At 48.1% G+C, this 13471-nt stretch overlaps 1 protein-coding gene across 1 annotated transcript in view; it reads left to right on the forward strand.

Moving 5' to 3' along the window:
• The window catches only part of LOC134358206 (tolloid-like protein 2), a 126630-nt gene that overhangs the window by 95178 nt on the left and 17981 nt on the right, over positions 1 to 13471 (forward strand). The window contains exons 10-13 of the mRNA XM_063070204.1: positions 3008 to 3110; positions 6963 to 7079; positions 7857 to 8002; positions 12312 to 12507. Coding sequence (XP_062926274.1) covers positions 3008 to 3110; positions 6963 to 7079; positions 7857 to 8002; positions 12312 to 12507 — 562 coding nt within the window. The remainder of the gene's footprint in view (positions 1 to 3007; positions 3111 to 6962; positions 7080 to 7856; positions 8003 to 12311; positions 12508 to 13471) is intronic.

Raw genomic sequence — 13471 nt, forward strand, 5'->3', positions numbered from 1 at the left:
CAAAGTCGGAAATTATATTCTAGTTGTAGAGGGGGATGGAGAGCACAGAGACTTTATCTGTGATAGGTTGGAAATCAGAGGTGTCCGGATACTGATTACAGACACAGAGCATTTAAAGAATCAGTAGGAAGTCAGATGCAGATCACAGCAAGTACTGGAGATCTGCAACAGAAGAACATGCTGAGACTACCCAGCAGAACAGGCAGTGTTTGCAGGGGTGGAGAAATATTAATGTCACCTATGCAACACACATAAAAGTTGCTGGTGAACGCAGCAGGCCAGGCAGCAAGAGATGCTGCCTGGCCTGCTGCGTTCACCAGCAACTTTTATGTGTGTTGCTTGAATTTCCAGCCTAGAGATGCTGCCTGGCCTGCTGCGTTCACCAGCAACTTTTATGTGTGTTGCTTGAATTTCCAGCCTAGAGATGCTGCCTGGCCTGCTGCGTTCACCAGCAACTTTTATGTGTGTTGCTTGAATTTCCAGCATCTGCAGAATTCCTGTTGTTTGCGTTTTTAATGTCACCTATGAGTAATTTTGAGTGGCCAGTGCAGATATAAACAGAAAAGTCAGATAGCTGGAATTGTGATTTCGTAGTTGAGGTCCAAGGGTTGTGGTCTGTTCAGTCAGAAGTTAACTTGAGCTTACTTTAGGCAGTACAGCAGAGCAACAGGTCCTTTGCCCAATGTTTCCGAATAGACTGAGGCCAAAAACTTATCTCCCTTTTTGTAATTACAATACTTTTCCAATACTGATGAAGAATCATTGGGCCCAAGTATTAACTCTGTTTCTCTGTCTGCTGCTTTTCTTAAATTCCACTATTGATTTTGACTTCAGTGTGTGGGGCACAGTATCCAAGTTCCAGATAACACAAAACTCAAAGGTATGGTGAACTGTGAAGGGGTCATGTCAAGGAGATGCGGCAAAACCAGTGGAATGAGTGGACAAATGGCAGATGTTATGCGAAAAGTTACATTATGGTAGGAAATTATTATAGAAATAATAATATTTGAATAATTATAGAAAGCATCGTACAGAGGTATCTGGGGATAAATGTGCAGGGTCTGTTGAGGGTGGTTGAACAGATTGGAAGGACTATTTCAGAAAGCGTAAATAATATTGAACTTTATAAATAGACTCATAGATACTGAGACGTGTGGCCAGGTGGTTAAGGCGTTCGTCTAGTGATTTGAAGGTCGCTAGTTCGGCCTTGGCTGAGGTAGGGTGTGTGTCCTTGAGCAAGGCACTTAATCACACATTGCTCTGCGATGACACCGGTGCCAAGCTGTATGGGTCCTAATGCCCTTCCCTTGGACAACATCGGTGGCATGGAGAGGGGAGACTTGCAGCATGGGCAACTGCTGGTCTTCCATACAACCTTGCCCAGGCCTGCGCCCTAGAAACCTTCCAAGGCGCAAATCCATGATCTCATGAGACTAACGGATGCCTATTCATAGTTACTGAGGAAGAAGGGAGATCCACTATTTGAGGAGGATAAAATAAACAACAGTACAGCTTAAGAACAAGACCCTTGGCCCACATTGTCTGTGCTGACCATGATGCCAATTTAAAGTACTCCAACCATGTCTATAGCAATATGAAGACTATGGGCTTGTGGCTGGAGAAGCTGGGACTGCTGTCAGTGGAGCACAGGAGGTTACGTGGAGGGATTTAGAATCAGACAGTGCAGATGGAGAGATGGAGAGAAGCTGTTCCTATTGGCAGATGAGTTGAGAACAAAGGGATGTAGGGTGAAGGTATTTAACAAAATCACCAAAAGTGATCTGAGGAACGATTCCTGAACCGAGTGAGAGCCCAGCAATCCCCGATTTAACCCTAGCCTAATTACAGGGCAATTTACAATGGCTAGTTAACCTACGAACCAGTTTGTCTTTGGACTGTGGGAGGAAACCCACACGGTCACGGGGAAAGCAGACAGACTCCTGACAGACAGCAGCAGGGATTGGACCTGGGTTGCTGGTGCTGTAAAATGTTCTGCCAACCACTACGCGACCGTGCCACCCAAGATGAGGTAACCAGGAGGGAGGAGAAGATGGCAGCGCGCGCGGCCGTTACGAATGATATCGATATGTGTTAACTAGGGGGCCGTGCACAATCCTAATTTGATAGAGACAGCCGTGAGAAGCACGGAGGAACACCTGGAGAAACTTCTGAAATGCCTGCTTTCCTCTCGCTGCTACTATGCAATCGAGAATCTCCGGAGGGGAAGGCCCCAAATCCTCGGCTTTGCCTGTTGCCGGGGCCGGGGTCAAAGCGCTCAGCAGAGATGGTGCTCGGTGCTCGGTGCTCAGTGTCGGAGAGCTGATCGGAGGCTCAGAGCTTTCGGACGGACTCGGGGTCGGGTGCTTCCAGGATGCTGCATCGGCAAGTTTGCGGCGCTGGAGGTTCACCGTCTGTGTGAGATGATGGGACTTTTGAGAGACTTTGAGATTTTTTACCGGGCCCATGGTCTGTTCTTATCAAATTACGGTATTGCTTTGCACTGTTGTAACTATATGTTATAATTATGTGGTTTTTGTCAGTTTTTCAGTCGGTTTGTCTTGTATTTCTGTGATATCTTTCTGGAAAAACATTGTATCATTTCTTAATGCATGCATTACTAAATGACAATAAAAGAAGACTACATGTCCTCATAATCTAATCTAATTATCTGCCAAAGAAGTTGTGTGGGGTTTAGGAGGGAATGGGATTAGCTGGATTGCTCTTGCAGAGACTTGGGAACTTGAGGGCTGAGTGGCCTGCCGTGCTGTGGTGCTACCTTGCCTTGCTCCTGGAGAGAGGCTGGGCCCGTCTGCCTCGGCACTTGCTGAAGCGACAGTGGGCTGGAGGTGAGCCAAGGTACCACCACTCCTTCCACACCGCGAAGGCACAGGTAGCAGCAGTGCTATAACGCAGTAGGGTAACACTATCAGACTGTAGGCAACAGAGCTAGGATCTCGGGAGGTGGAGGTGTGTGCAAGGTTTAAACAAAGTGCTCCATGTTTTGCAGATCATTTTAAACTTCACCACCATGGACCTGTTTCAGAGCCGTCTCTGCTGGTACGATTACATTGAGGTACGGAATGGGTACTCGAGGAAAGCACCACTCCTGGGTACGATTTCTCATGCTGGCTCTGACCAGCTCAACCATTTTCCTTGTGTATTCTCTCTTTGTGTTACCTATTACGGCTGAGCTGTTAGTAGTGTTCCTTGGTTTGTCCCTGTTGAAGGTGCTGGTTTGTGTTGGAGTTCGATGTTCCTTCCCTTCCTCCCTTCTGGAAATCTGCACAGTGCAGTCTCAACAATATCATACTCAAACGCGAGGAAATCTGCAGATGCTGGAATTTCAAGCAACACACATTAAAGCTGCTGGTGAACACAGCAGGCCAGGCAGCATTTTGAGGAAGAGGTACAGTTGATGTTTCGGGCCGAGACCCTTCGTCGGTCTAACTGAAAGAAGAGCTAGTAAGAGATTTGAAAGTGGGAGGGGGAGGGGGAGATCCAAAATGATAGGAGAAGACAGGAGGGGGAGGGATGGAGCCAAGGCTGGACAGGTGATAGGCAAAAGGGGATATGAGGGGATCATGGGACAGGAGGCCCAGGGAGAAAGAAAGGGGGGAGAGGGGAATCCCAGAGGATGGGCAAGGAGTATATTGAGAGGGACAGAGGGAGAAAAAGAGAGAGAAAAACATTTTTTACCTCTTCCTAGAAGATGCTGCCTGGCCTGCTGTGTTCACCAGCAACTTTAATGAATATCATACTCAGCTGTAACATGACGTCCCAACCACTGTACTTGGTTTCCTGACTGTTCAAAGTTAGTAATGCCAACACCTTCTTCACTGCCCTGTCCACCTGCACCTCCACTTCCAGGGAACCATATACCTGTACTGCTCGGTCTCTGTTCTACGACACTCTCCAGGACCCCTGCTATTTATTGTGTACCTCGTGCTCTGGTTTAACTTACCAAAGTCCAACACCTTGCTCTTACTTGAGTAAAATTCCGTCTGCCATTCCTTGGCCCGCTTCACCAGTTCACCTAGATCCCGTTCTCATCTTGGATAACCCTCTAAACTGTCCGCTGTACTTCCAATTTGTGGTGTCATCTGCTAACTTACTTATTGTGTTAACTACATTGTCATCCGAGTCGGAACGGATGACAAACAGTGGTGGACCCAGCAGTACCCCTCTGGTCACCATCACCACTACCCCACCGCCCGCAGTGCTGTAGCTGGTCAGTGCTTCCCCCAGATGCTGCACCCAACCCTGTGCGCTGCCCTGGGTGGCTGGCACAGAATGGTGTCGCTTTGTCTCTGTGGTACGGACGGGGAGGGGCTGTAGAAACAGGCACCACAGTGTGAGGCCTCATTGATGTGCGTGTGATTGATGCTCAGGTGCTCAGGCAGAACCTGTGCTTTGAAACTGTTTTATTGATGGATTGGATCATCAGCAGAGAGTGTTACTGCACAGTTTAAGTCGGTCCCTGGGATACAACCCAAGTGAAGCGTTGTCTGGAACTGGCCAGGGACTGGCAGGAGTGTCACAAGCTGGGCATGGGTTGGAAATCTCCACGATGTTGAGCATGGTGAGGGGGGGTGTCGGTCCTGCAGAGAGCCTGGGGTGTATTCACACAGTCTGCAGATGAAGCAAGTGTGCGCTACCCTCTCCTCACCACTGGGAGGAGCAGTGGGCACAGCTATTGTCTCAGAGAGCCAGAGACATGGGTTCACATCCCCAGCCCTGTCTGTGCTGAGTTTGCCTGTTCTCCCTTTAACTGTGTGGCTTTCATCCTGATTTTCCAGATTTATGCTATATTCCAGAGATGCGTGAACATAGAACATGGAAATCTACAGCACATTACAGGCCCTTCGGACCACAATGTTGTGCCGACCGTGTAACCCACTCTCGAAGCTGCCTACAATCTCCCTACCGCATAGCCCTCTATTTTTCTAAGCTCCATGTACCTATCTAAGAGTCCCTTAAAACACTATATTGTATCCGCCTCCACCATCGTCACCGGCAGTGCATTCCACACACCCACCACTCTGTGTGTGAAAAACTTACCTCTGACATCCCCCTTGTACCTACTTCCAAGCACCTTAAAACTGTGTCCCCTTGCGTTAGCCATTTCAGCCCTGGGAAAAAAGCCTCGGGCTATCTACACGATCAGTGCCTCTCATCATCTTATACACCTCTATTAGGTCACCTCTCATCCTCCATTGCTCCAAGGAGAAAAGACTGAGTTCACCCAACCTATTCTCATAAGGCGTGCTCCCCAATCCAGGCAACATCCTTGTAAATTTCCTCCTTGTGGGTGGGATAATTGGCTGCTGTTCATCGCCCCTGATGGTTTGGAGGGAGCTGCAGATAGCAAGTGAATTTGAGGGGAGGTGACAGCGAGTAGGTTGCAGGGACGGGACTATAGGAGTTGCAATGAGCCAGTACGGACTTGATGGGTCAAATGGTGACCTACGATGCAGCAGATACGCTGCAGAGGTCAAACCCAACAACCTACAGTCCCACAGTTATCTGTGGCAGCCTCACACGTGGTCAATGGCAGAGAATTCGTTTTTGCAGGCATCGAATCCACTGCCGTGCCTGCCAGCGGCTTCATTCACATTCACGTCCCTCTGCCCTCACACTTGATCCCCAGACCGTATCCCTCTGTGCCCACATGGTGCCTCTCCTATCCTCTTCCCCACACACACTCACACTAACACTCACTCGGCCAGCGAGTCAGTCCAGACACAGCGCTTGGCACTCACTACACACCACTCTGGAGGCTGCCTGTCCAAACCTCTGTGGCTGCTATTACTGGGGCTGTGGGTGCTGAGATAACTCAGCAGTGCCAGCCTCCCCGTCTCCAACCCTCACCGCACTAGCTGGTTCACGCATAGGCTCACTGTCCCATCGCCCACCCACCTTCACCCATCCCATTAACAGGTCCAAAGCCTGCTGTGCCTCAGCAATTCAAGTGCTGATGCAGGTACTTAAACGTGCGTCTCTGCCTCCAGCAGCCTCAGGGCAGGGTGTTCCCGATCCCAGCACCCCCTTCCTCCCCACCACCCAGTGGGGAGCGGGTGCCCAGTTGGCCAGACTGCAGCCGAGCTGCCGTGAGGCGGGGGCACTGAGCTAGGCATCTCATGGAACAAGTATCTGTCAACAGAAGAGTCTTCCCCCAGTGTTAGCCCCTGGAGTTAGAGGGGAACCTTGGGGGAAGGTGGGCCGTCCCAGGGTAGAGTTGCCGGGATGCGGGATGCATTGCAGCGGAGGTTAAAGTCGGCTTTTGAACCCGTGGAGGAAGTGAGCAGGTTGGGGAGTTTAGTCTCGCTGATCCCTTTCAGTGACGGTAGCTAACCAGTTGTTCAGCAGACTCGCTCTGGACAGTGGGTGTGCGAGGGGGCACTGCCCCCCGTCAAGCTGTCAGAGCCAAGAGTATCTCCAGCGGTCCCGAGATAACGCTGTGCCTTGCGCTGATGCCCACTGCCCCTGGCAGTGCCAGGGAGTGGAATGTGTGCCACAGCCTGACCTGAGCAACAGGACCTGGGCCACAATCCCATGTTCTTGTGGAAGGCAGTGAATTACATGTAAAATGTGCCCCAGATCTCCAGGCTTTTGCCCGAACAAGGTGCAATGCCTTCATTCCAGACACAGGCCCTTCCTATCCTGGGGAGAGACTGGCTGTTTGTGATGGAGCCGGTGTGGGAGAGACGGGATGTGATCACCTCTCCCTGAGGCTGATTGAGGGCTGGAGACTTGGCGAGCGGTCGCTGGTGTTTGGCGTGGTCGGCCAGCTCCTTGTGAAGAGCCTCCAGCACTGTGGCTCTCCCGCTGAACCACAAGGGAGCCCGTGCGGGGGCTGCAGCCGCCACTCTGCCACCGGTGAGGGCGGCCAGCGAGCTGGGCCGCCAGGGTCTTCAGCTCTGGGACCTTGCCGTGACTGAGTGTGCTTTTGTCTCTTCTCCCAGGCAGGTTCTGTGGTGGGAAGATTCCGGAACCCATTGTGTCCAGCGACAGTCGGCTCTGGGTCGAATTCCACAGCAGCAGTAACTGGGTAGGCCGGGGATTCTCCGCTGTTTATGAAGGTGTGGACCACATTGCTTTTTCTTTTAACAAAGATACATTTATTTCAAATTCTACATTACTGCGATGCTAGAATAAAAACACCAGAGATAACAATAATAATCCCAAACTAAATCATCCCAGAAGATGACTCCCATTATTATCTCAGAAGCCTGCAGTCCCAGAACACCTCTCTTCTTGCCTTCTGTGGACACCGCGTGTCCTTTCCCCAGCAATAATCGGACAGAGACGTACTCCCGGAAAATTGCCAGAAAGGCAGCCCGGAGGAACCCTCCACTGCCTCCAGGACCCAGGGGTAGCTAAGTCTGCCTGCACCCCTGGGGTCTGTGTCAAACATTCTCTCTTCACCCCTCTCCCATTGGGCAGAAGATACAAATCGCCCGAAGGCAGGTATCATCAGGCTTGAGAACAACTCTTATCAGACTTGAACAGACCTCTTGTATGATAAGATGGCCTCCTGGCCTCACAGTTTATCTCATTACAATCATGAGCTTCATCATACACCTGCACTGCACACTTTCAGTAGCTTTATTCTGCATTGATATTGTTTTACCTTACTCTAGCTCAGTGCACTGTGTAACGATTTGATCTGTATAAACAAGCTTTTTCATTATATGTGACAATAATAAGTCAATATCAAAGCCAGCCTGCCAATAAACCCCTTTCAACATTTCACAGTTAAAAGTGCTGTATTAATACAGGTATTTTATTTCCAAAAGTCTCTAAATAATGTTTCATGAAGAAGATGGCAGATTTGACCTTCTCCTCTTGTGTTCCAGCGATCTGTGGAGGAGAACTCCACAAGGACACTGGCCAGATTCAGTCTCCCAACTACCCTGATGACTACCGGCCTTCCAAGGAGTGCATCTGGACAATTACCATCCCCAAGCATTTCCAGGTGGGCCTGGTCTTCCAGGCCTTCGAGGTAAATCTGTTCCCGTCATCGCTGACCAGAGAGATTCTCATAGTCATAGTCATAGTCATACTTTATTGATCCCAGGGGAAACTAGTTTTCGTTACAGTTGCACCATAAATAATTAAATTGTAATAAAACCATAAATAGTTAAATAGTAATATGTAAATTATGCCAGGAAATAAGTCCAGCACCAGCCTATTGGCTCAGGGTGTCTGACCCTCCAAGGGAGGAGTTGTAAAATTTGATGGCCACAGGCAGGAATGACTTCCTATGACGCTCTGTGTTACATCTCGGTGGAATGAGTCTCTGGCTGAATGTACTCCTGTGCCCAACCGGTACGTTATGTAGTGGATGGGAGACATTGTCCAAGATGGCATGCAACTTGGACAGCAGCCTCTTTTCAGATACCACCGTCAGAGAGTCCAGTTCCATCCCCACAACATCACTGGCCTTATGAATGAGTCTGTTGATTCTGTTGGTGTCTGCTACCCTCAGCCTGCTGCCCCAGCACACAACAGCAAACATGATCGCACTGGCCACCACAGACTCGTAGAACCTCCTCAGCATCGTCCGGCAGATGTTAAAGGACCTCAGTCTCCTCAGGAAATAGAGACGGCTCTGACCCTTCTTGTAGACAGCCTCAGTGTTCTTTGACCAGTCCAGTTTATTGTCAGTTTGTATCCCCAGATATTTGTAATCCTCCACCATGTCCACACTGACCCCCTGGATGGAAACATGGGTCACCGGTACCTTAGCTCTCCTCAGGTCTACCACCAGCTCCTTAGTCTTTTTCACATTAAGCTGCAGATGATTCTGCTCACACCATGTGACAAAGTTTCCTAACGTAGCCCTGTACTCAGCCTCATCTCCCTTGCTGATGCATCCAACTATGGCAGAGTCATCCGAAAACTTCTGAAGATGACAAGACTCTGTGCAGTACCCTCACCGCACCGGGGCCACCCTCTGCGGACTGATCCCGGCCGATGGATCTGTTATCCCAATCACCTGTCTGGCATGCTCTCGAAACCCCATGTGCTCACCACATCTGGCACAGCTCTGTTCAGTGTTTAGCAAAGGTATGGATCCATTGGTAAACATTGGTAGCAAGTGAGGAGAATGCGGTGAAACTTAAGTTGGTACAAACTGACTGGACAACAATTGAATCAGAATCAGGTCTATTGTCATTGACATACGTCGTGAAATTTGTTGTTTGGCAGCAGTATAGTGTGATGGGTAAAATCACCATGGTTACGATAAGAAAAATAAGAATAAATAGTGCAAAAAGAGAGAACAATGGTGGGGTAGTGTTCACGGACCGTTCGGAATTCTGATGGCAGAGGGGAAGCTACTGCTAAAAGGTGTGTGCACCCTCAGGCAGCTGTACTTCCTCTCGGCTGGTGGTAATGAGAAGAGGATCGGGAGGGTCCTTAATGATGGATGCCACCTTCCCGATTCAAAATGTCCTCAATGGTGGGAAGGCTGGAGCCCATGATGGAGCTGGCTGAGTCTACAGCCCTCTCGAGCTTTTCGATCCTGTGCATTGGAGCCTACGTACCAGGCGATGATGAAACCAGTCAGAATGCACTCCACAGTAAATCTGTAGAAATTTGCTGGAGTCTTTGGAGACCTACCAAATCTCCTCAAACTCTTAATGATGTATGACCACTGGTGTGCCTTCGTGATTGCATCAATATGTCGGGCCTTTGAGATGCTGACGCTCGGGAACTTGAAGCTGCTCACCCTTTCCACCACTGACCCCCTCAAGTAGAAACGTGTGTTCTCCTGACTTCCCCTTCCTGAAGTCCAGAGTCAGTTCCTTGGTCTTACGGTTGTTGTTGTGACACCACTCAGCCAGCCCCACTATTTCACTCTGTGTCATCGGCGAATTTAAAGACGGCAATTAAGCTGTACCTATCCACTGAGTCATGAGTGTAGAGAGAGCAGTGGCTTAAATAAAAATCCTTCAGGTGCACCTGTGCTGGTTGTCTTTGAGCAAGAGATATTGTCATTTGGTCCCTTGAATTCTAATTTGTTAAACAAAGCCAGTGTTGGACTAAGAGCTTCACGGTAGCTGGTGAGAAAGGAACACCTCATTCTAAAAGAATCATTCTGTAGAAGTGGTTCACCATTCTTAAAGAGACTATCTGTAAAGAGACCTTCCAGTGTTCCTGTCTCTCCCTCAACTAACCCAAAAGGAAACTACGTTGCACAAACATAGAACATCGGCCCACAATGTTGTGCCGACCCTCAAACCCTACCTCCCATATAACCCCCCCACCCCATATAAATCTACTGGAGTTTCCTGAAGAGATATCTGGTGGGAGAGGTATCTGGTGATCAATGGGAGTTGTCTGCTCGGATTTTCAGATGGCTTCTGCTAAAGTTCTGTATAAACACCTTTGTGAAAGTTGAAAGACTCATACAGCCAGATTTGGGAACAGCTTCTTTTCAACTGTGATAAGACTGCTGAACGGATCCCGACCCGGATCTGGGCCGTACCCTCCAAATATCTGGACCTGCCTCTCAGTTTTTTTGCACTACCTTACTTTCTATTTTTTCTATTTTCTATTTATGATTTATAATTTAAATTGTTAGTATTTACTAATTTTTACTATTTTTAGTATTTTTAATATTTAATATTTGTAATCCAGGGAGTGGGAAGCACAGAATCAAATATTGCTGTGATGATTGTACATTCTAGTACCAATTGTTTGGCGACAATAAAGTATAAAGTAAAGTAAAGCATGATCGGATGGGACAGGCTGAAATCCATTGGCAGACAGGAAGCAGAAAATAAGAATGAGGGAGACACTGACTACTGGATTACCATAGCAATCAGTGCTTAGGCCCACCTGTTTATAATGTGAATGATTTGGTTGAGGAAACAGACCATAATATTTCATTATTTGCCTATGAGACTTAAAGAGGATAAATTATGAGGAAGCTGCAAAACAGTTTCAGGATGGCAAGCAGTCTGAACACAAGGAAAAGGATTCTGAGAGCTGTACAACATGGAAACAAGTCCTTTGGCCCAACTATCTATTTGTATGCATTTGGCCCTTGCCCTCTAAACCTTTCCTATTCATGTACCTATCCAAATGTCATTTAAGGATTGTAACTGTACGCAGCTCCATCACTTTCCCCGACAGCTCTTTCCGTATACCCAGTATCCTCTGTGTGAAAATCCTGTCTCTCAGGTCCCCTTTGCAACCAGTCAGTATACTCTCCACCACGCGTCTATTGAAGTTTGTGAAAATCTTAGGTGACAAGCCGAAACTTCTAAGAAAGTAGAGGCACTGCTGTGCCATCTTTGTAATGCCACTTGCATGCTGGTCCCAGGACAGATCCTCTGACATGATAACGCTGAGGAATTTAAAGCTGCTGACCCTCTCTACCTCAAACACAGGGAAATCTGCAGATGCTGGAATTTCAAGCAACACACATCAAAGTTGCTGGTGAACGCAGCAGGCCAGGCAGCATCTCTAGGAAGAGGTACAGTCGACGTTTCGGGCCGAGACCCTTCATCAGGACTAACTGAAAGAAGAGATAGTAAGAGATTTGAAAGTGGGGGGGGGGTGAGATCCGAAATGATAGGATATATCCCTTTTGCCAATCAACTTTCCAGCTCTTAGCTCCATCCACCCTGCTCCTGTCTTCTCCTATCATTTCGGATCTCCCCCTCCCCCTCCCACTTTCAAATCTCTTACTATCTCTTCTTTCAGTTAGTCTTGACAAAGGGTCTCGGCCCAAAACAATGACTGTACCTCTTCCTATAAATGCCCTCTACCTCTGGTCCTTTGAGGAATGATTCATGGACCTCCGGTTTCCTCCTCCTGTAGTTAACAATCAGCTCTTTGGTTTTGCTGACATTGTTATTGTTGTGGCACCACTCAGCCAGATCTTCAATCTCCCTCCCATATGCTGATTCATCACAGCCTGGGATTTGGCCAATGACAGTGGTGTCATCAGCAAACTTAAATATTGCAGGGGAACTATGCTTGGCCTCACAGTCATAAGTATAAAACCTCAGCGCTGCCCCTGAGTGGAGAGGAGTCGTCAGACATGGGCCTCTTGTCCTGAAGCATTTCTGATGGAATGGAGTGTGGCTGTCCCAGTCTGTGAGCCTACCCCTTGGACACAGAGCAGCCCAAGAACAGTGCAGTCCCCGGTGAGTTGGGCTATCAGTACCAAAGGGTGTGTATGGAGCTAAAGGCGAAAGAGTTCTCTGTAACCTTCACTGGGAAAATCTATGTGCTGCTGGGATCCCCAGCTGGTTCTCTGCACAAACGCCTCCCTCTCCAACATCTGTCTTTTCCAGATGGAGCGGCACGATACCTGTGCATACGACTTCCTGGAGATCCGTGATGGTGGCGGCCCAGACGCTCCCCTCATTGGCCTCTTCTGTGGTTACACTAAACCCAACGATATCAAATCCAGCTCCAACAAACTCTGGATGAGGTTCTTGTCAGATAATTCAATCAACAAGGCGGGATTCGCCGCAGACTTTTTCAAGGGTAGGTTTGATCAGTTGTGCTTTCAATCAGGTTCATTACCACTGTTGTGAGATTTGTTGTCCTGTGGTAGCAGTACAATGCAAGACCTATAAAATTCTATATGCTACAAAAATAAATAGTGCAAGATTTCCAAGTTCACGGTGATAAGATGGTAGTGCAAGAATTACCAAAATATTATACAATAAGGGGTGCATACTCACACCGTCCAGATAGGAAGTGATGGTAGTATTGCACAGGGTGCCCACGATAGCAGGGTGTGGTAACCAGGGCTAAACATCTTAAACAGAGTTCTGGTAAACAGAGGGTCATAACAGTCTAACTGGGGGAGGGGTCAAATATGATAGAGGCATTTAAGAGGCTTTTAGATAGACACATGAATGTACAGGGAATTGAAAGGTATGAACCATGTGTAGGCACAACATCTTGGGCCAAATATGTTTTATCTCAAAAACCTGACAGATAAATCTTTGTTTCCCTCTCTCTTTTGGAAGTGCATTTTTTCTTGTTTAAGCTGAAGAGACTGCAATTGCAAAAATACACTATGTGAACTGTCTATATAAGACATTTTATTCTTGCAATTACATTTTATTGCAGTAAAATGTCAACTTAGCCGGCTGGTGGTGTAGTGGTATCAACACCAGACTTGGAGGCAAATGGTCCCGAGTTCGAATCCAGCCAGCCTCTTGCACACTTTCCATCCATGCTAGGTTGAGTGTCAAGCTAGCAAATCGGCCTCATAAAAACAGTCCAAAATGCTACGGAAACGGCAAAAATGCCGCTTGATGCGCCACAAGGTGTGGACACGGGTGGGAATTGAACCCGGGTCGCTGGTTTTGTAAAGTGTTGTGCTAACCACAAGGCTATCATGCTGTCCTTCACCTTTGACAAAAGCTTCTCATCAAGTTTGTAAGTTCATACAAGTCTCTTAAGGCTTCCTATTCAAGAATTGATTATTTTTTTATTG

The sequence above is a fragment of the Mobula hypostoma genome, chromosome 18, assembly GCF_963921235.1.
Source record: "Mobula hypostoma chromosome 18, sMobHyp1.1, whole genome shotgun sequence".
NCBI lineage: Eukaryota > Metazoa > Chordata > Chondrichthyes > Myliobatiformes > Myliobatidae > Mobula > Mobula hypostoma.